General features: G+C 34.5%; 2 protein-coding genes across 2 annotated transcripts; one reads left to right on the top strand and one right to left on the bottom strand.

Annotated features, from left to right (window-relative positions):
* Positions 1–303: 303 nt before the first annotated feature.
* On the bottom strand, positions 304–2904 carry LOC137739880 (cytochrome b6-f complex iron-sulfur subunit, chloroplastic). The gene is made up of 5 exons (XM_068479614.2): positions 2729–2904; positions 2346–2593; positions 1395–1512; positions 982–1164; positions 304–734 (listed from the first exon to the last, which is right to left on the bottom strand). The coding sequence occupies exons 1-5, from the start codon at positions 2765–2767 to the stop codon at positions 633–635; spliced, it is 690 nt and encodes a 229-aa protein (XP_068335715.1). The 5' UTR covers positions 2768–2904; the 3' UTR covers positions 304–632.
* A 9675-nt stretch (positions 2905–12579) lies between these two features.
* On the top strand, positions 12580–14852 carry LOC137741152 (putative cyclin-D6-1). Its single transcript, XM_068480955.2, is given in 7 exon segments — positions 12580–12949; positions 13051–13131; positions 13320–13415; positions 13632–13833; positions 13933–14063; positions 14360–14508; positions 14510–14852. Coding segments are annotated over 7 exon segments (957 nt in total). The 5' UTR covers positions 12580–12772; the 3' UTR covers positions 14631–14852.
* The last annotated feature ends 8237 nt before the right edge of the window (positions 14853–23089 follow it).

Genomic DNA, 23089 nt, shown 5'->3' on the forward strand with positions numbered 1-23089 from the left:
AGCAATTTTAAATAATTAAATTGCATCTATTTTATTATTATGTCATTTATGTAGCAGGAGAGGGAATTCAATAAAAAAAATCTAAAATGCATAAAGTTTGAGTCTATAACACTTACGGACGAAGGACAACAACTAAACTATCTCTTTGTAAAACCTTTTGAGTTTTTCAAATTGAATCTGATACTTATCATATATAAATTGTTAAATAGTACAACAATATGACTCTGGTAGTTCAACAAATAATAAATGAATTTATATGTAGATTAGACTTTAGTATGTTTGCAGATAGTGGCGGAGCTAGAATTTTGTCACAATTAGCGCATGATAATTAAAAAGCTCCCAACCATACAACCCTTAGAGATCTTAATTCCCAATGGAACACCGCAGAGGAACCCTTCAACTACAAGACAGTACAATCCAATAGGCTTTGCAAAAGCCAGTATTATACATAAAGAGATCAGAAGATGGCAAATAATTAGGTCCTCCTTGCACAGACACACACACACACATATATACATATAAGCTTCAAATTAAACCAACATGAATCTTATGATACAAGTTGTTTATGAACGAAGCAAAGATATAGCGAAACATTTCAAATTACGTATTTTCATAGGAGTTGCTTTATGATTTTAAGCCCACCATGGATCTTCGCCGGTTCTGAAATCGGTTTCAACCCATGGAACAAACACGACCTTCCCATCATCAATATCACAATGAGCCAACGCCAGAGACTGTTCCAACAGAAAGAAGGTAAAGAAGCAAACTTTTATCATATGTAGCATGCGGCATAGATATATGCAAATTGCAGCATGGAAACTATTGTGGACATAGCAATTTTGTATGATCGGTTAGCCTTCATCATAAAACCAATCGGTTTAACACCCTACTTGGTTACAACCTTACGCTACATACTTGGTTAATATATCATCAAGAAGAATTTGAACTAGCAAGAGTCGATAAAAGTGTAAATAAACTCACCAAAGGAGCAGGTCCTCTGACAACTCTTCCTTGGTCATTGTACTGGGATCCATGGCAGGGGCATATGAACTTGTTCTCCGCCTTGTTAAATGGCACGACACAGCCAAGGTGAGTGCAGACGGCATTGATTGCATATGTGGCAAGAGTTTTATCTTTCTCCACAACAAGGTATGTAGGATCACCCTGACAAGCACAGCAAACAATCAAAATTAATTTACCTTCTAAAGATATACATCCCAAATTTCTTGATCTGACTTTGGGAATGGTTGATCACAAAATAAAAGTATCATTAATTCGTGATCCCATAATTCTGCTGCTTGAATTGGAAGTCTGACTTGAACTTTTCATACAAATTGCAATAAGGATATGATAGTCTTAAGATATTGAGCTTCATCAGTAACATGTATCAGTACCTTCAATCCTTGTGTGAGAGTCCTGTCACCAGGTCCATGAGTCTTAAGCCATTCAGCTGCAAGCACGTCGTTTCCAAGAGCATCCTTGGCAACTTGACCACCAGCGCCGGCACCGGAGCTATAATGTTTTTCCAATCAATCAAAATAACCATGTCAAAGAGCTATGGATAAATTATAGATGCCAAAATATCATTGTCAGTATGATGGCAGTTGGGATACAACATGACTGTTCACTCACATCTCGACAAACACTCAATATTAGAGATCAAGAGTTCTTGTTGAACCTTTTAGTGGTGAAGAAAAAATTCAGAGTGTGAGGAGAAAGGGGGTTCTCTCTTGAGTAATGCTATTTAGAGAGTGTCTCAGAAAATGATGTTAGTTTTGTGTATCTAAATAGTAAATAGCATTATTGTTTTCTATTTGGTACAAACTTCTCAATGGATGTAAAACACTTCAAGAAAAATTAGACTTCTAGCAGTTAAGCAGAGCTCATTCGATATCAGCGGACCAATGAGACTAACAGCTCATGAATTTTTATTTTAATTTATTATTATTAAGGAGAGGGGGAAGGGTTTGAAAGTATTACAATAATTATGGGATGAGTTTCGAACCCGAGACACATCCTAAGCTGAGTTCAACACTTCACTATGATATACAAGATAGTAAGTAATCTAATTACAATATTAAGCACTAAATATCACCACCAATCAGCACACATTACATATATGTAAAAGATGAAAAAGGTTAAAAAAAGGAGAGTGATTTTTGCACGCCTTTTTTGTCTCCCCAAGTACACATGTTTATTTTCGGTATTTGAATTGAATAAACTAAAAAAGTATTAAATGACAAAATAATTCGAAGTGTGCAGAAAGAGAAAATGAGTTTGCGGAGGTCATTTCCTAATAACCTGTAAATATGGAAAGGGGTAACGTGGGAAGGAAGAAAACTCACCCAGGTGGAGCAAAGAAAGTGGCATAGGGAACCAACATGAAGCCAGTGGGAAGTGAGATAGCACCTAGAAGAAGCAGATTCATAAGCTTCCTCTTCTCCATGTCTGGCACTCTATCAGCAGCAATACTGCCTGCCTGGCAAGTGACTCTCATTCCCTTTCCCTTTCCCCTTCCCATCATCTGTGTTCTCTTGCTGTTCACAGCAAAGCCATTTGCTGATGAGAACATTGCACTCTTGCTGGAACATAGCTGAAAAAACAATCAAACACATAACAAAAGATGATTTCTCATTAATTCTAGCTTTAAGTACCCTCTAAACCCACGTCAGGCAGTTCACTTACAAGAGATTAATTAGCTAATCAATAAGGTTTTGGTTTTAATTACCTGGGAAGTGGTTGCAGGAGAGAGAGTTAAGGAAGCCATTGTAAGGAGATTGCTTGGAGATCAAACTGTTAGCTGCTTCATTTTTTTGTGTGAAACATGGTTTTGAAACGACCACAGCCACCAGTGGATAAGGCGCATGGTAAAAGGGCGCCACATTACCACATGTTCGTGATCAAGACTCTTCTAGCAACTTTGATAGAAAATATATATATACATATTCGTTTGCCTTTAGAAAGGAACAAATTGATGGGCTGACTAACCCAAGATTGGTAGGGTATGGAAATATTACAAAGCTTGTGAATTGTAGTATTGGGCCATTGTGATCTTCACTGACAAGCATACATTATTGGGTTCGCTATTGGGCTTTGCCTAAAATTCCCATATGAGAATTGGGATTTTCATTTTATTGGCAATGCGTTGTATTTAGGGTTAATCCATTTACATAGGTGTATAGATTCTCTCACCTGCGTATTGATCAACATGTAAAATAATACAAAAGTAAAATTATACTACTAATACAATAAGAAATGATAAAAACACATAATTTTTAGCCTTTCACACATTCCTGTTTAATCATAATTGTTGTTTTTGTTTGATTTATTCAATTCGATGACAAAAAATTAAGAGGATTGTGTTAGAAGTTAGAAGCTAAGAAGAGTTAAGTGAAAAACACCTCCCATGCAATAACTCATATTATTTAGGAGAAAGTTGAGGAAAGTTATCATACCAATATATACAATAACTCTTATAATATTATATTGAACATTGATGTAGTTAATCATGTACACATCATGTCCTATTATCTTGTGAATTCTGAGTTGTGTTGTGTCCAATATTGCTACACCTTTGTGACTTGTTCAACATACTAGGAATATTAATGAAAAATAGAAATTGTTGAATTAATTTGGTAACAAGTGACAGTGTTTGATCGCTATCACTATTTCATGATTCACATAAACCAAAAGTCAAACACCGAATAGACAATTCAGCACAACCCTCTCTTTTTTTTCTTTTTTGTTTTTCCTTCTCAATTGCAAACCAACCCTGAGTCCTTGACAATAAAGTAGAGAATGATGAATTGTCTTCAACTTTCACTTCAAATGATGGGCTTGCATGCTCTCCCTTTATCCTAATTCAATAGCTTATTGCAACCAAGTTTTGACATCCTCTCTCTCCCTCTGTCCCTCTTTCATCCATTCATATACTCCCCTTTCAAATTGGTAAACATATAAGAAAATGTTAGGGAGATCATGGTAAAAATTATACCATCAACCGCTATATTATGTGCTTTACAAAATACGATTCAAGTAGATGATTTCACTATTATCACCCAAAAAAAAACATAAATACAACTAATCATAATCTTATAAACAATCTCTGCTTTTGCTTCTAGTTTCTTTTTCATATGGTTATAAGGCAATTTTTACCATATGCTATATATACATATCCATACATACATACATATGTATATATATGTATATGTATCCATAGTACTGCTACTTCATCATGATTTTTTTCCCCAGTCTACAGGCGAGCACCGTAGGGAAAAAGCTTTTGGTGCACTGATCCAGAAGCTAATTAAGCTAGTCCTTAGGCAATGAGTATAAACTAGTATTGACTATAGCTGTTAGCATGTTAGAAAATAGATAATAAAGAAAAGAGTATATATTAACAAGAGTGTTCTTCTCTTGGTCACTATGAAGTATGGACCATGGATTGAATTCTAGTGGGGCAACTAAGGATGCATATGGTGTAGGTATCCTTACAACAAAATTCAATGGTTGACATTTCATTTAAAATCTACCATTGAATTTTGATTAACTGAAATCTATGGTGTTTAATTTACTCAAAAAAAAAAAAAAATATTGCACGCCTATTTTTCTTAATATTTCCCCTTAAATACTATATATGTGTGTGTGTGTGTGAGAGAGATCAGGTAGAGTTTTTTTTATCCCTCCCGAGCTGTTTTTGTGGTAGGTTCGCATGCAGTATACTGCCAATGAATTCTCCACAGTAAGATAAAGAATGAGTATAGCTAGGTTTTCACTTTTGTCCCAAAGTAGAACAAGGTCCACTTTGCCTGTCTCCACCATGAATTTGCAAACGCAAAAAAATATATATTAATGATGATGTTTTCTGCATGGGGGTGTGGCGTGAAACATACACTCATCATGTGCTTCCATCTCTCTCTCTCTCTCTGCCTTCTCAACATCACTCCAGGCGTGCATTCTTCACCTGTTCGCTCTTTACCACTCTCGTTCTTTTTACAAAACTCCTCCATTAACAACTTAATAATCTATCAATCTTTCTTTTAAGCTTATTTGGACAGTACACGGCTCACTACTTAATCAACATTGATATTGCTCTTATTTTAATTTGTACAATTCAATAAGTATAAGCTTTTATATAGAAGATCTCGATTCATTCAGTATAAATTATTTTATTATTCTAAAAAAAAAAAAAAAAATCAATGTAAACCATTCAATTCAATTAAGTTGTTTTAATATTAAGTGTCTAGTGTGAGACATGCTTCAACATATATGGCTCTAAAAGTACCAGGAGGGACCTTATATATTCTATGTATATTGGTCTTCCAAAGCGTAAGAAAGAATAGTTCTTTGTGTTTTCTTTTGCTTTCTCTCGCACCAATATTGTTGAGAACTAAAGAGAATCCATTGTTTTCGTCAAAGATGAAGAAACCCAACAAAGAAAGTAAAAGAAAGTAGGAAGAAAAGAAAAAAATATATGAGGTACCCGTATCAATGATTAAAAGTAGGGTTTCGAGATGGAGCAAGCTTGAAGCAACCCAAAAAAAATGGAACGTTCTTCAAAGCAATTAGGGAGGCATTTCGATTCAAGTGATAAAACAAACACAAAATTAAAAGTTATTTGGCTTCTTCTGGTATCCCAAACTTTTTGTCTCCCCCAACTAACACGAAATTAAGATCGATTTTAGTTTACTATTACTTATGAATGACTTGCGGAATGGATCACAAGTAGAATCCTATGGTAAGGTCATTACTCAGAAGTTGAAATGTGGATGGTATCTGTAAATCATGTGAAGTTTAGATCCTTTTTTCATGCAATCTAACGGTGGTATACAATAACTTGGATTCTCAGAAGTTGAAATTGACTATTGTAGGCACAATCCCTGTGGTTGATGTTAAAGCATTATAATTTTTGAGTAATGCAAAAAGATTCTCTCAAAAGAGGAATTATCTATAAAGTCTCTACTGTCCTATATTTTTTCCACAATGTTTTATAATGTTGTCATGAAAATTGACATAAAACTGTGAGGTAGCAAAGAGTTCATGAATAAACATTGAGAGTCGCTTAACATTTCTCTATATTTAATTCTCAATTTTGTTTATCATATTGTAAATAGGGGTGTGCTATCCACACATCCCATTTTACTTCTCACACACCCCTTGATAATTTCTGTCCATTGATCTTCTTCAATTCATACGACCCGACGGTCGAAAATTTAAAAGATATGTGAGAAGTAAAATGGGGTGTGTGGATATCACACCCCTTGTAGATATTGAACAAAATTTGGCACAAATGTGGTCGTGCCTTACAACTGTACTGGTGCAACTATGGTTGTTTTCTACGTCAAGGTCGAAGTAGATGAAGTTAAATACTATTTCGTCGAGCATTTTAGTTCTTGAGCATTTTTATTTTAGTCAATTGAAATACTAACATGAGCTATTACGTGGTAACTTTTAAAATGGTTCAATAGTACATTGGAACTTTAACATGAAGGCAGTTAGTTAAGAGTTCACATATGGGAGAGATTTTTTAATTTGATTGGAACATGAAATGATACACAACGTGTCACTATATCAATAGTAGAATATGTGTGCTAAAAAATTAATAACCTAAAAAATACAATTTCTCACCACTTATATAAAAACACGTGATGTACCATCCACATTCCCGTTACAATGAAAATTTTCTCCACATATGGACGTCCTACTGTTTATTATGTCGATATTTTATAAGGAAAACTAATGAAAATGGTTTGAAAACTTTTAGTTTTAACGATAAGGACGAAATAAAGGATAAAGTAAATAATATCAGATTTGACTTTTTAGTGTAAAAATATGGTTTTTCGTTAAAATGAACAGTACCGCGAACTTTTCGTTAAAACTCCATATTTTATAGTGATTAGGCAACGATCTATTTCACCGCTATAAAAAATTAATACATGTACATAAAGGCAATGATCGATGACCCAAATCCAAGGAAGATGACCAGAGGAACACAGGGTAATCGAGTAATCAAATTTCAAAGATACTTGTGACCAAAAGAAAATTTTCTTAGGACGTTCCGTAAAACATTTGCGCGACATGATGACAATCTATTATTATGTACTAGGGTGTGATATCCATATATCCCATTTTACTTCTCACATTTTTTTTTTAATTTTCGGGTGTCGGATCGGATGAATTGTAGAAGATCAATGGACATAAATTATCAAGGGGTGTGTGAAAAGTAAAATGGGTTGTGTCGATAGCACACCCCTATGTACTATTAATGCAGCTGGGTTGCATCTTCTTAAAATAGTAGAGATTTTTTATCGTGCTCGGAACATGGGGTGTCATATGTGCTCGTTTTTCGGGTATACGAGAAAAATCTCTCTTTGAATGACACATTGTTTCTTTTTCTATTGTTCATTTGAGTAATGTTACGTAGACCAAATTTGTAGACCGAATTTGCAGACCAAATAATATGTTACCAATAAGAAATAAGCACGCTAATTAACACTTAAGAAATAAATCAACATTTTACCACCAAGGCATCTTGAAAGTGAATCGTATTCCATGCATATGATACCTATACAGTGCGATGCTCGTTTTCCGGGGCACACACATTGTTTCTTTTTCTATTATTTTTTAGTAATGCTAGGTAGACCAAATTTATAGATCGAATTTGCAAACCAAATAATATGTCACCAATAATAAATCAATACATTAATCAACACTTAAGTAATAGTCTAAGCATCAACTTTGATGTCATTTAATTTACAAAATATAGTCTCACTAGCATTACCCTATTCATTTACTCTTTCCACTTATCCTAGAATGGCACATGCCAAACAATCTTTATTTTGATCTGGTTGGCACATTGCTAATGACACATGCCAAACAATCTTTATTTTGATTTGGTCATTTTCAAATTTTATTAATTATATACGATTCCAAGACTATATGAGGTATTGGTGATCTTCAACAATGTCAAGACCTAATTCAAACTGATGACTTTTTCGTTAATATTCTCTATATACAATATATTTGAGGTTATTTAATTAAATTTATCACTTTAATTTGATGACTTTTTCGTTAATTATATATTGAAAGGAACTAGAGGTAGCTCCATGTGGATTTCAGGATCAAAAGTGATGGGTCAAAGTATTAATTTGGATTGGTGAATAATTTCAAAAGTCGGTGCATTTGAGAATGTGGGGACCTTTTTCACTCAACAAGATCAGTCGTATATATGAATGTTTGGCTTTTGAGAGAGTCTTATTAGAGTTTTGGTTGATGATTTATCGGGGAATAGAAAAGTCCTCTACAGTCCATCACATGCAGTAAAAGGGACCACGATTTCGGCTTCTGCTGTAGGAGACATAACACCTTAATTATATAAAACCAGACGTTTATTTAGAAAGTTCTTAATGATCAATAGTCCATTGTGTCTGTCATACAGTAAAAAAAATATAGTGAATAAAATCAATATTTTTAGTATTTACTCTCACCTTAAGCTAGCTCTAATTATACGAACAAAAAAAAAAAAAATACTAATTAATTATTTGGTATAGTTAAGAAATATCAAGCAAGCACATCTATTGACATGGATGTGGTTTATGTGAATATATAAGTAAATATATTATATGTACAGACTTGATTAGGATATGTGCATAATGTATACTGCATAATTTTGCTAGATGCACTAATTTGAGAAGTGTTTTTAAATGACTGAAAACGCTTTTAGATAAAATATTTTTGAAACCAATCATTAATAAAAATGCAAATTAATCTTGGAAAAAAATACTTGAAGTGCTTCCTGCAAGAAGCATATAATTGATGTTTTTTGCAGGAAACACTTTAAGTGCATTTGAAATCCAAAAATATTTTTTTTCTAAAAACGCTTTCAGTCATTTAAAAGCACTTACCAATTAAACAAACTCTTTGTTTATTAGATGCATTAAATATGTAGTTTAAATTTATAGCATGACAATTTGAAATTTTGCGTTAAAACTGTTTTAAAAGAGAATACTAGACACATTATGGTTTAGATGCATATGCATATATATGCACATATACAAAAGAGAAAAGTATATCTGAAAAGTATACCTGTTTTCATTGCCAAAGCTAACCTCAAGGTTTCATAAATGACTACTTAATGATTATTATTGTGTGGATATGTATATCTAATATCATAGAACTTTAATTAGTTTAATCAACTTATGACATATTATTCATTGACTTCAGTTTAATCAAATCCCACAATGTTATATAACTTATATGTTATTATTTTCACTTTGTGATCATCATGCATGTTATTTCAATCTTTTATGTTTAATTTCAGTCATTCATTTTCTATATCATTCAATGTTATATAGTATTGAAAAAATTGATACAACTACATATAAGTGCTAAATTTTTGTCCTTTCACTAGTCTCTTCTGCTTGTAAGGAAGAATGGAGACTCATTCAATTCAGGACATATGCTCGAGCTGTCACTCTGCCATGGACATGAAATGACTGAATTGTATTGTTTGTATTTGGGGCCATTTAATTAATTTATAGAAAATATGGGAGAGGAAATGGATCGATCTTAAAGACTTCTCACTGGAGTGGTTACATAGTTTGGTGTAAAGCGGCAACGTTTCACACCTTCTTGTTTCTTTTGTTGAATAATTTATACGAAGAATTGTGGTGTGGGTGGTGAACTTAAGACCCACTTGTTTCGTTTCTAGGATTCAACGAGCTAACTGAGATGATACAAAATTTTATAAACATTATTCTTCCTTCTTCCAAGTTTGCCTCTGTCTATCAATAGGGTACATTTGAACGATCCCTCATATAATATAATATTATTTTTATCAGGATATCTTGTTTAGAATATAATAACATACAGGAAATTGAAATGAATTATTCTTAGAACCTTAGTAAAAAAAGGATAATGATTTCGGGATACTTGGATCAGCTCTTTTGATTTTCTGATGGATTAACTCTCCTCATTCTCCCCGTCGATCAATATATGTGTGCATACCTTACTTGGTTGCTTGTGGCATTTTTGTATAAACACAGCCTTGCATGTGATGAATAAAGTTAAACGAGATTCTAACAATTGTTGGTCATATGATTATCATAAAGTAGTAGTAAATGCCAACTATATGTTTAAACTTACCATTTACACACAATTTTAATTATTAATTTCCTATTGTTGTCATCTTTTGTAGTTATGTTTTTGCACAATGCAGGAGGAAATGAATTAAATAATTTCAGCAATAAGGTTCTTGAAATGATCTTTAGATAAAAGTATCTTTATCAATTTGTAGATAAGTTATGGACAATTAATTCTTCCGAGAACATCCAATTAAACTAAAACAAACAGATATCAAGCTCCTCAATCAGTTTGAATCTCAATCCATATATCAGTTTGTTTGTTTTAGTATACATAAACAAAAGAAATTACTCATATTTTCAAAATGCATAAACTTGAGCGGAAGGTTGGATTGGCTCGAATAACAAAAAGGTAAAAGAAAATTAAACTATAACAAGAAAAAGAAAAGGGAACTACTTGCATTCACTTGTGAGTATATCTACTTGTCTATCTAATCTTGGTTTGTAACATCTCACATCAACCAACGGAGAGGTGGTAATGTGCCTTATATATACATGCCCAACTCCATATAGCACCCTTTGGGAACTCACTGGCTTCAAATTCCATCAGAACTCCGAAGTTAAGCGAGTTTGGGCAAGAGCAATCCTAAGATGGGTGACCCACTGGGAAGTTGCTCGTGAGTTCCCAGAAACAAAACCATGAGGGAATGGTAAGCTCAAAGCAGACAATATTGTGTTATGGCGTAGTCGAGACTAGGATGTGACATAATGGTATCATAGCCACTCTGCCGTGTGGTGTAAGTGCCCCTAAGGGGGGTGGATTGTAACATCCCCCATCGACCAATGGAGAGGGGGTGATGTGCTTTATATGTACATGCTCACCTCCATATAGCACGAGGCCTTTTGGGAACTCACTAACTTTGGATTCCATCGGAACTCTGAAGTTAAGCGAGTTTGGGCGAGAGCAATCCTAGGATGAGTGATCCACTGGGAAGTTGCTCGTGAGTTCCCAGAAACAAAACCGTGAGGGAATGGTAAGCCTAAAGTGGACAATATCGTGCTACAGCGGAGTCGAGATTAGGATGTGACAGAATGGTGTCAGAGCCACTCTGCCGTTCAGTACGGACGTGCCGGTGAGGACGTCGGGTTCCCCTTAAGTGGGGTGGATTGTGAGATCCCACATCGACCAACGAAGAGGGGGTGATGTGCATTATATGTACATGCTTCCCTCCCTATAACATGAAGCCTTTTGGAAACTCACTGGCTTCGGATTCCATCGGAACTCCGAAGTTAAGCGAGTTCGGGCGAGAGCAATCCCATGATGGGTGACCCATTGGGAAGTTCTCGTGTGAGTTCCCAGAAACAAAACCTTGAAGGCATGGTTGGAGCCCAAAGCAGACAATATCGTGCTATGGCGAAGCCGAGACTGGGATGTGCCAGAATGGTATCAGCGCCACTCTGTCGTGTGATGTGAGTGTGCTGACGAGGACGTCAGGCCCCTAAGGAGGGTGGATTGTAACATCCCACATCGACCAATGGAGAGGGGATGATGTGCCTTATATGTATATGCCCACCACCATAAAGCACGAGGTTTTTTGGGAACTCACTGGCTTTGGATTCCATTGGAACTCCGAAGTTAAGTGAGTTTGGGCGACGGCAATCCCAGGATGGGTAACCCACAAGAAAGTTGCTCGTGAGTTCCCAGAAACAAAACTGTGGGAATGGTAAGCCCAAAGCGGACAATATCGTGCTATGGCGGAGTCGAGATTGGGATGTGACATTGTTGATGTGTTATAATATTGCAAATGTCATAATTCTAAACATTTAATTTTTTAAACATCATTTAAAAGATTATTTCGGGAAAAAAAATCAATCAAATTAACATTAGTGATCCATACAAAACAAATCAATAATATTGTAACAATTAACTTTCTCATGATTTCAAAAAAAAAAAAAAAAAAAAAAAAAAAAAAAACTTTCTCATGATAAATAGTCCATTTGCTTGTATGAATGATAAAAATGGTCGCTAAATTGATTAATCTTTTAAAGAATTGATTTTTAACTAATAATTAATAAAATAAATTATTCCAATTCTAATTATACGATTAAAATACTCTAATAGGAACCGGGTGGACAATAAAATGCACTCCTAGAGTGCACAAGTATTGGCAAAAAAATAATAATGTTATTCACACACCTCTTTTTACTTCTACACTTTTTTATTAATTTTTTATCCATTAATTCTCTTTAATTCATTCAATTCGACAACAAAAAATTGAGAGGTATGTGAGAGATAAAATGAGTGTGTAGATAGACCACCATAAAAAATAAAAATAAAAAAACACCAGTTTTTACCTATCATGTGGTTGTGGTACGTTGCAAACTCCAGTGAGCTCCAACCATGCGATCATAACCCTCTCGCATCCCAATTTTTCTTTCCCAACATGTCAATGCAAATGGCAAAACACTATAAAATAGAATGAGAGTCATAGAGAGCTGTAAAGGAGCGAAGTCCAAGTCTTCACCCACACACTCATTCTCTCACTCCACTTCCTTTTCTTTTAACAACCCAAAAATAAAACACTCAAATTCTCCGCCTTTTCTTTATCCCACCACTTTGCTGCTTCTTCCCTTTCTACAATGCCTTGCGTGCTCTGCCCTCAAACTCACTGAAAACTTAACCAGACTCATCCATGGATTTCGACCTCGAAAACCCACTTACAATTTCCCATGACTTCCAGCCTGAAACAATCACTTCCTTGTTTGCCATTGAATCTGATCACATGCCATCAGAGACTTACTTGCAAAGCCTGAAAGCCCGCAACTTCGACATCTCCATTCGAAGGGAAGCCATAGCTTCCATCTCACAGGTATTATAGCAGTTTGAAGTTTCATCTTGTAAAATAAAAAAAATAAAAAAACCCCAGAAACTCTATTTTATCCTTACTTTATTTTTTTTATGTCATTGCAGCTTTGTTGCAACTCTGATGACCTTTTACTGTACCTTGCTGTAAATTATCTCGATCGGTTCTTGTCCTGCCAAGGAGTGCTGGTAAAGAAACGGACAACATGGTGTTTTGCTTCTTCAAAGATTAACAATTTGGAACCACTATTCTTTCTTTTAAAAACCAAAAATTGGATTAATTATTAATCAATAATTGGTGCCAACAAAATAGTATATAGAAATTGTTTACTGGGTTCAATTTTTTTATAAAATCTCAATCATGTTTGGTATAACAGCAACCAAAGCCATGGCTCATAAAGCTTCTTGCAGTCTCCTGCATTTCTTTAGCTTCCAAGATGAGGAAATCAGAATTCTCTCTCCTTGATGTTCAGGTAAATTAAAATAAACATTTTAATTAATTTGGTGATTAATCCGTAATTTTCACTTAAATGGTGTTCTTTTATTCTCATATTCCACTTTAAGCTAACCTAAATTGCGGGGAGGGAGATTCAAACTCGGGTGATGGAAGTGTAGTCAATGTGTCTACATTCACATCCGCTAATTTAAAAATGGTGTTAGTTTGATAAGTGTGTTTTGGTATTTTATAGGGTGATGGAGGCATCATATTCGACATACAAACGATTCAAAGGATGGAATTATTGATTTTGGGAGCTCTAAAATGGAGAATGCGTTCCATTACACCCTTCTCATTTATGTCATATGTCATTTCTTTGTTCAAACTAGAAGACCCGCCATTGCTGCATGCTCTCAAAGCTAGAGCCACCCAAATCATCTTCAAATCTCAAAAGGGTACTTTACTTCCACAAGATAAATTTTGACATGGAAATAAATTCAATTCTGTTAAGGACTTAATGAACAGTTTTTACCAAATCATTATGTTGTTTGCAGATGTTGAGCTTTTGGTGTTCAAGCCATCAATAATTGCTGCCTCTGCTGTCCTCTCTGCTTCTGACGCGTTACTCCCTATGCAATTCCCCTGCTTTAAAAAAGCACTATCCAACTGTTCATATGTAAATAAGGTAAAAATTAAAAATATTCTTTATAGTTACCATTATGAGGTAATTTTCCTAGGAAAATACTTTGCTTCATGTTTGTAAAGAGTCACTTCCTTTTGCAAATAAACCAGAGTTTGTCATGTGTATCAAATTTTTCATTTTTTTATTTTAGTTAGTTATTGCAAATGTCGGATTGTAATTTGCATGTAACAAATGATAACATTTTCGTGTAACGAAAGAAATAGGATTCACTTTTATATGAAAGTATTCATCTTCACATGCAAAAAATCATGTTTTTTTCTACTTCAAACTTTGTGTAGGAAAACATGTTGCAATGCTATCGTGCAATGCAGGACATTGTGGTTGATGGGTTCGATTCAGTGCTAGAGAGGGTGTGCAGCTCGTTCGTCACACCAGCCAATGTGCTAGACCATACTTTTTCAAGCTCTGCAGAAAGTGGAAAAACCAGTCACAAGCATTGCCACGTTGAGACTGGAGAGGGACTTGAAGAGGAGAAAAAATAGTGAATACTGTAAAGATCACAGGCTCCAGATTTCTCACGAGCATTTCCAAAGTCACAAGCGCTGCTGAGACCCTCTCTTCTTTGAGAGGGACACTAGCTTTTAGCTGCTCCAATAAACAAAAAAGAGAAAATGAGAGAGAAAACAAAAAGAAAAAAGATGAGAACAAACCGATGAGAGAGAGAGATGAAGTTTTTATCTCATGAGCCAAGCCAAATAGAAACACTGTCCGTTACATTATATTGGGTTGGAGAAGAAATTGACAAAGAATGGAGGGGTCTTGTTTCTTTTTGTTCTCTTGTATTTTTGAAGCTATTTCTCCTTTTGTTTTCTTTAGGAATCAAACGAAGACAAGACATATATAATAATAACTTTGAATTGTAGGGTTTGAATTGAATTTGTCTTTCAGTTCTCTATGTTTTGGTTTAGCTTTGTTAGTTTCTGGTAGTTATAAAGAGTGTACATGCAGTGAAGTTCATCCACTACATATGCATTTAAGTTTATCGGCCATATTCACAACTATGTTGTTGGCATATCAACAACTGTAAAAACATAACGATATATCCACAACTATGTTATTCGAACACAGAAAACTGTAAGAACATAATGACATATCTTAAGAACATCTTTAATGAAGAGATCCAAATTTGAAATGTAAGGAAAAAAAAACTACATTTACATCTTAAGGACAAATAAATAAGAGTTATACTCCAATGAGCGAGATGTGTATTGGAGAAATAAATTGATTATGAACTCGTGATATTAGTCCATCCTAACCATGCATCATTTGCCCCTGACCTGGCTTTTGGAAAGTAAAAAGTATAAATTGATGGTGGTTTGTTAAGTTTAAACAGTTTTGTGTTCATTTTTGTTTTGAGATTATGTGGTTATTGAAGCATAATTAGTGGCAGTAAAAAAACTTAATCATGTGATCTCAAGGATGGATGGGAGCCGATTGGTGGTCCCCCTCTAATGAGATTTCTTAATCAAAGATATCTGGACCAAGTTTTGGAGATCTCTGTTTCTGTACCTGGAAGATGATGTCAACTACACGGGAGAAAATTGGACCACCGGGAGGGATGTATCCAATATGTACCAAGGAATAAATATTACTCACTACATCATACCTCAAAATAAAAATATTTGTGGATTGAATTTCCCGGAAATTATTAAACTCGACATTGAATATAATCAAATTAATATTATGCTACCGACTAAAATATCTGTGTTATTAGATAAATTACAGTCTTGACTTCTTGTATGAGATTTGTATAAGCATTTTTGAAGACTAAAATACTAGATTATGACACAAATGAATCATAATCATTGTTTATGCTTGGGAGCTTAGTTGTTGCGCTAGACCTCAAAAACAACAAACAAAAACATTAAAAAAGACCCGAAATGTTTGGACTTGGTTTCTTGGTTTTGTTAATATGAACCATTTTATAATGTTTATAAACATGTGGAATGCTTGTTGTGAGAGAAATTTTATAAGAAAATTGTTTTTGTTATCTTCTGTAAATTTGACTTTTGAGTGATTTAAATAAGGAAATATTATTAGCACTCTAAAATTTTCATTGTGCACTCCTCACAAATGTATTTTTCTTTCTAAAAAAATATAGAAAATTTGGAGTACACAATGAGAATTTTGAAGTGTTAATGACAATTTTCTTTTAAATAATTATAGTTTTATAGTATTGAGTTCAATTCTTTCATTTCACAATGATTATAAAAAAAAATCCTAGTATTATTACGCTACAGTTTTTTATTTTTTTTATTTTTTTATTTTATCTATATACAAAGAAAAATGATGAAAATTTGAATATTCCTACAATGCTCTCACTTTAACAGAGAATAATAATGAGCAACTACCCAAACAAAATAAGGACAAAATGGTAATTTTATTATGTTAAATGAATCTTCAAACCCATGTTGTGGGTGGTTAACTATTTTTCCTTTGTTTTTGAAATTTTTATTAAAAAAATACGTAATTAGATCTAAAAGAGAAATAAAACTTAATTTTTGAATTAAAAAAGGCCAATTACTACACGCATACGTGTGCAGCAGTAGGTTAGTTCATGGGTGAAAACTCAACACCTCATTCACTAGAATATTAGACCACTCCCCTTTCTTGATCTCTTTGTAGAATTTTTTTTTTTTTTTTTTTGATAAACGATAGAACATCTATATTAAACTATGGGAAGAAGATTTGAACGCGATACTTCAAATGCAAGAGTAAATGCTCATAAGTTGGATATTGGGCTATCCATGACTTGATACACTTTGAGTTTGACTCGTATTCGGTTTGTGTGTTTGGCAAATTAGGGCTCGGGCTTAGTCGTGAAAGAAATAAGTTGAGCTCAAAATAAACTTGTCCGAAAAATGAGTGGAGCTTGACCATTGTTTTTTTTTTTTTTTTGAAAATTTTTAATTATTTTTTTTTATGAATTAACTTGAGTTTATCTCAAGTTTGGTTTGTTCGTTAAGTTTGACCTATGAGTGTATACGGCATTTTAATCTTATAATTAAAATAAACGATGTAATACCAAATTAAGTTCAACTATTATATTAACTTACTTAAATCTAAAGTATTATTCATGTTCATCACTTCATTATCCTTTCTTCGTATTGATTACAAATCTCTCAATCAACGTACATAATTATCTCATTAGTAATTTCAAATTTCATTAAGCCGGACCAAACTTATGTTCAAGCTTGTTTCAAAAACGATATGAGCTAGCAACCATAAGCCCCAACCAAATCCACGTACAAGTCAAGCAAAGCTTAAGTTCAAGTTGAAAAAAAAATCCTTCGAACAGAGCTTGAGCACAACTAGCTTTATTTGCACTCGAGCTGATCTTGAGCTTGAAGAAGAGCACTTTGGTACTCGCTTTGTCTCGACTTATTTACATCTCTAGTTAAATAAGGAGTTGATTTACTTTACTTCTCCCTAAATTTTTAAGAGCTCATTTAGATACTCTTAGTTTTTTTTTTCTTTGTGATAATGAGTTGGTTTGTTTTAGCAGGTATATTGGTATGAATGAACATATTATAGATATAGAATGTAGAGTACTAAACTATGATCCATTAAGCTGTGTGGTGAATTCTGACAATGAAGTAGTTGGTCATCTGACATATACTCGGTAGATCAAAGGACCACGTTTCAAGTTTGACCGATTCAATGAGCCTAAATCCCTCAAGTTTGACCGTTCCAAGTTCTGACAACGAAGTTTCACATGCGGCTTTAGTGTCACAAAGCAATACCCGGATCAGGATCCTCTCCTAATCTAAGGATGAGGATCCTCATGACCAAGGGATGTGGATCGTTGGATAAAAATCCAATGGTTATAATTATTATAACTTTAAAGGGATCCTCCTGTTTGTAGTCGTTGGATTTTCGTCCAACGGCCCACATTCCTTGGTCATGAGGATCCTCATCCTTAGATTAGGAAAGGATCTTGGTCCCTCCCCTATACTTTGCTTTGGCAATTGAGCGAGCAACAACATTCAGTTTCTTGCTTCTCCATGTCCCCAAATTACCTTTAAAAACATGAAGTAACTTGATGTTGAAGTTGTCATCAATTGATCATGCCCAATTGGCATCAGTATACGCTAAAACCTTCAAATGACCATTCTTTGAGAACAATATCTCTTTTCCTGGAGCTAACTTCATACATTGTAAAATTTACATCAATGAATCCATATGTTGCTTTCTAAGGTTATACATAAACTGACTTACCACACTCAAAGCATAAGCCAAGTCTAGCCGCGTATGAGCCAAATACATCAATGTTCTTACTAACAATTGATGTCTCTTCTTATCACGCGGTGGTTGATCCAGATCAAACCACAACTTCAACCCTTCTTCCAATGATATATGTCACATATCAACTGGATGGCAAGTTGACATTCTGGTCTTATATAATAAATCATGAGCATATTTCCTCTGTGACAGAAAGATACCATCCTTCATACGAGAAACGGAAAAATCTAAAAAATACTTCAATGGACCAAGATCTTCATCCCAAATTTGCGTGCCAAATACCTTTGCAACGTTTGTCACTCCTTAGGATCATCACCAATTAGTATCATATCACCTACATAGACAATATGTTCGTAATCTTATTTTTCTTCTTCTTCGGGAAAAAATATGATTAGAATTACTTTCTCTAAGACCATACAATGATTTCTTCAATCAATATACTTTATTCTATGTTCAGTCGACTTGTTTGAACCATGCATGAGCTCCATGTATATATCTTTAGTTAATTCTCTATGCAAAAATACATTCTTCACATCAAATTGGTGTAAATGTCGAGATTTGTTGCCAATGATAGAAGAAATCTAAAGCCGCTGAGTTTTGCTACTAAAGCAAATGTCTCATCATAATCAATTTCATATGTTTGAGTGTATCCCTTCTCCACGAATCTTGCTTTGTATCTTTCGATTTGTCCATCAAAATTATATTTGACTGTGTAAACCTATCGGCACCCTACATGTTTTTTATTTGGTGGTAATTCAACAATCTCTGATGTCTTTTGTGTTTACAGTGTCATTCTTCTTTAAGGACTTCATCTCTTTGTTCATTGCTGATATCCATTGTGGACGGGCAAAGACTTCTTGCACATTGTTACGAATAGATACAATAGATAATTAATTCATCAGTATTAGATATTATCTGATAACCTATAGGTTGATACATTATTGCTCATCGAATGTTTGACTTTACTAGTAAGGTCCAACTCATATGTAGCTTTAGAATACCTCTCGAGCTACGAGGAGGAGGTTTTCTTCCAGGTATTATCGAATGACGATTGGTTTGGGGGTCTCGTAGACTACTCCAATGAGTTCACTAAATCAACTTATGGAGTCGTTGTATTTATACATTCATTTTACCTTTAGTCATAAGACAAATTCATGTCATTCGGGTACAATTATCGATAAATGTAACAAATTTGCAAGCACTTCCCTGGGTGTGCTTAGATCCCATACATTAGAATGATCATAAAGGAATTGAACTTCGTTCGAACGTGGAGTACGGAATACTGTGGCTTTTAGCTAATTCACAAGTACCACATTGAAAACTGGACAAGTCAAACTTCGAGTACAAAATTGGAAATAACTTCTTCAAATAACCAAAGGAAGCATTATCCCAGACATAAAGCCATAGCCAAATTTTAGATTTTTTTTCTTCTCTCCCTTGGATGCATCACACGAAAAGAACTTGAGTCGACTACCTTGTGCTATCAAACACCAAATCCAGGTAGTAACGTTCCCCTCGTCTAACCCCTAAACACAAAATAGTCAGGCCAGAAAATCACAATAAAATGTAAGACAAAGGTTATACAAACAACATATAACAAATTATAATTCAAGGGTGTGACGACTTGAATAAAACTCAAACTACGGTTATCAGTGAATGCAATTGAAACCTCGCCAGTAATCGTCGCAAGGGCTCCATCGGTGGTAGTTACATAAGTTTTGGTGGAGGGTTTTAATTTGGGGACCTATCTAGAATCGAAAATTATATGATATGTAGCACTTTAATCAATTATCAATGTATTGCTCGAAACAAGTGTAGAATTCGAAAAGGTTTTACCAATATTACATGTTCTGTCTTCTAAAACAGAGACTACATCGGTATTTTTCGAAGGTTCCTTAACAACATCAGAATTTCATTTTTGTGGTCCCTGTTATGATCCCACCATCCGGGATAGCCCACAATCTCATAGCAATGAGAATTGGAGTGGCTAGGTTGTCCACAACGATCACATGTTCAGTGATGACGACCTCGAGATACCAGTGCAACAGCGTTGGGTTTCGTTTCGATGAATTTCTTCTCATCATCCATGATGACAAATTTTTGTTTGATTAAGATTCTTGGGACTTCGAGATAAACGGTGGTACACAAGGCGAGCCATGAATTCGATTTGGCAATTTGGTGCCTGGAATTAGATGCTAGGTTTTCGGGAGGAGATGGTCAATTTAGTATGAATTGTTCGATGGACGCCGGCTGAGCAACAGGTTCTTCTTCGGGCCATGAATTTGATTTGACAATTTGACGTCAGCTAGCCGTTGGATTAAAAAAAAAATATATATATATATATATATTTGGGCCAATTTTTATTTTTATTTTTATGAATTAAAAAATTCTTTTTTTTTTCTTTCTATAAATACCCAAGTCATTGCTACACTATTTCTCACATAATTTTCAACATTCCATACTATCTCATTTCATTCTATTTCAATTCTTCACATTATATTTTCTTACCTCTTCTAATAATCTTTCCTTCAATTTTTTCAATAATTTTCAAATGGCCTCATCTGCAATGAAAGGTAGGGCTTGGACTCGAAAAGAAGATGAAGCTCTTTGCAAGGCTTATAGATGGGTGTCGGAAGATAGTGTGAGGGGGAGTTCTCAAACAAGTGGACTTGTGTGTCCAAAAAATACTTAGAGTTCTACGAAGGCATCACTTCATCAAATACCCGAAACCACGAGAGTTGTTCTTCAAGATGGAAGAAACATCTTCAGCCAAGTTTGAACAAATGGCATCAAGCACTGTTAGCAGCCGCAAGTAGACATGAAAGTTGCGCTAATTACTACGATGAAATAATGTTTTCACAATTTATTTTAAATATTTAATTACATTACGTTTAATTTCAGAAATTAATTTCCCTTAATTTTTGTAATTATATTTAATTGTATTACATTTAATTTCATAAATTAATTTCCTTTAATTTTTGTAATTATATTTTCTAGGTACGCCAAGCGGAGGAATTGTATATGGAGGGCAACTCGAAACCCTTTTAGTTTCATAGTTGTTGGGAAATTTGTAAAGGGTGAGTGTTATTTGAAGATTCACCTCAACATAGAGTAGGTCCTACGCCGGTGTTCGGAACTGCATCCTCAACTGCATATATGGATGAAGATAAATCTCCTACCATTCAACAAACAAGGGTAGAAAATCCGTCTTCGGGTGAAGGTTCCATACCTAGGGCTATGGGACGAAACAAGGCGCGAAGGTTGAAGGAAAAGGGCAAGGTCAAATGATGATTACGCCGCTCAATAGGAAGTGGCGGCAAATGAAGATTACGCCGCTCAACAGGAAGTGGCGGCCTCATTGCGATTAATGGAGGAGCAAACTGCCCTTGAGGCGGAAGAAATGAACCGTAGGCATGAAGAACGGGTCAAACAAATACAAGAAGAGATGGATAATAAGAATATGGAAATGAACACTTCGAATTACACTCCAATGAGTATCGCCTATTTTGATAGAAAAAAGGAAATTATGACCCGACGGCAGTTGTTTACCTCTAACTATACTCCTACAATGGTGGATGATGAAGATGATGTTGATTATGGATATTAAATTTAAGTTAATGTTGTTTTTAAATTTAATTTGTAGTTTTTAAATTTAATTTGTCGTTTTTAAATATAAGTTGTAGTTTTTAAATTTAAGTTGTTTTTAAATTTAAATTGTTGTAGTTTTTAAATTTAAATAATAAATTATGTTTGACCCTATAACTCTTTGGCCCTCGGTTGAAGACGGTTTTTTGTGACAGGGGTAAAACGAGCCTTATGGCCCTTTGGCCCTCAGTTGGAGATGAAGGCAAATATGGCCCTGTACTATTTATTAAAATATTAATTTCTTGGAAGGCCAAAGGATTAAAACGAGTCATCTGACTAGCCTTCAGTTGGAGATGGCCTCAAGGAAAGGAATTATCAATACTATCAATTACAATATTCATATTTCTATTTTGATATATTCTATTGTAACATAAAGAACTTGCAAGTCACCCCAATTTTCCTTGTATCTTTATTATATATTGTCTTTTAGAACCGGTTAGATTTAGGCTCCCACTCTTTGCTTGTTTACCTTTTTCTTCTTTTCTACGGGGTAGATTTATGTCCCCCGACTATGTGTAACTTTTTTTTTTTTTATTTATCAACAAACATTCCTCGTAGTGTAAAAAAACTAATTGCTTAATTAGTTTTGCCTCAACTAGTTTGTCATGCAGTACTTGGTCTTAATTTTGTTGGATGAAATTCGGAGTATTACAACCACACACTCATCAACTTTTACTTTGAAATATTCATGTAGGAGCACGGATTATAAAAGTTCTGGGTAGCCAACCACACATAGAAATAAACATTAGAAGAAACTGCAGAAGTGTTATAGGGTTGAGAGAAGCTTCTCTTGGTTCAGTAATTTCTGGGTTGTATCTGTGACAATACAGAAGTAAAGAGTGGCAATTAAGTTATAAATCCCCTGCAGGAAAGTCACATGGATTATTCCGAGAGGTTTCTTATGAAGGTGACAATGATAAGCATCCAAAACTTCATTAATGTGAGGGTGGCTCATTGTCTCCTCTTCGGGTAATAACAGCAAGTAGCAGAGCAAGATAGCTTTGAATACTAAATGCCACGTACTTACAATTTCTCGCATGCCAGCGAAGGTGGCACATTCTCTCTCCTATAACAGTCCTAGGCATTTGCTAATGGAGAGAGGACCACAACTGCCTTCCACC

The sequence above is a fragment of the Pyrus communis genome, chromosome 9 (genome assembly GCF_041283825.1).
Source record: "Pyrus communis isolate YQ-2024b chromosome 9, ASM4128382v1, whole genome shotgun sequence".
NCBI lineage: Eukaryota > Viridiplantae > Streptophyta > Magnoliopsida > Rosales > Rosaceae > Pyrus > Pyrus communis.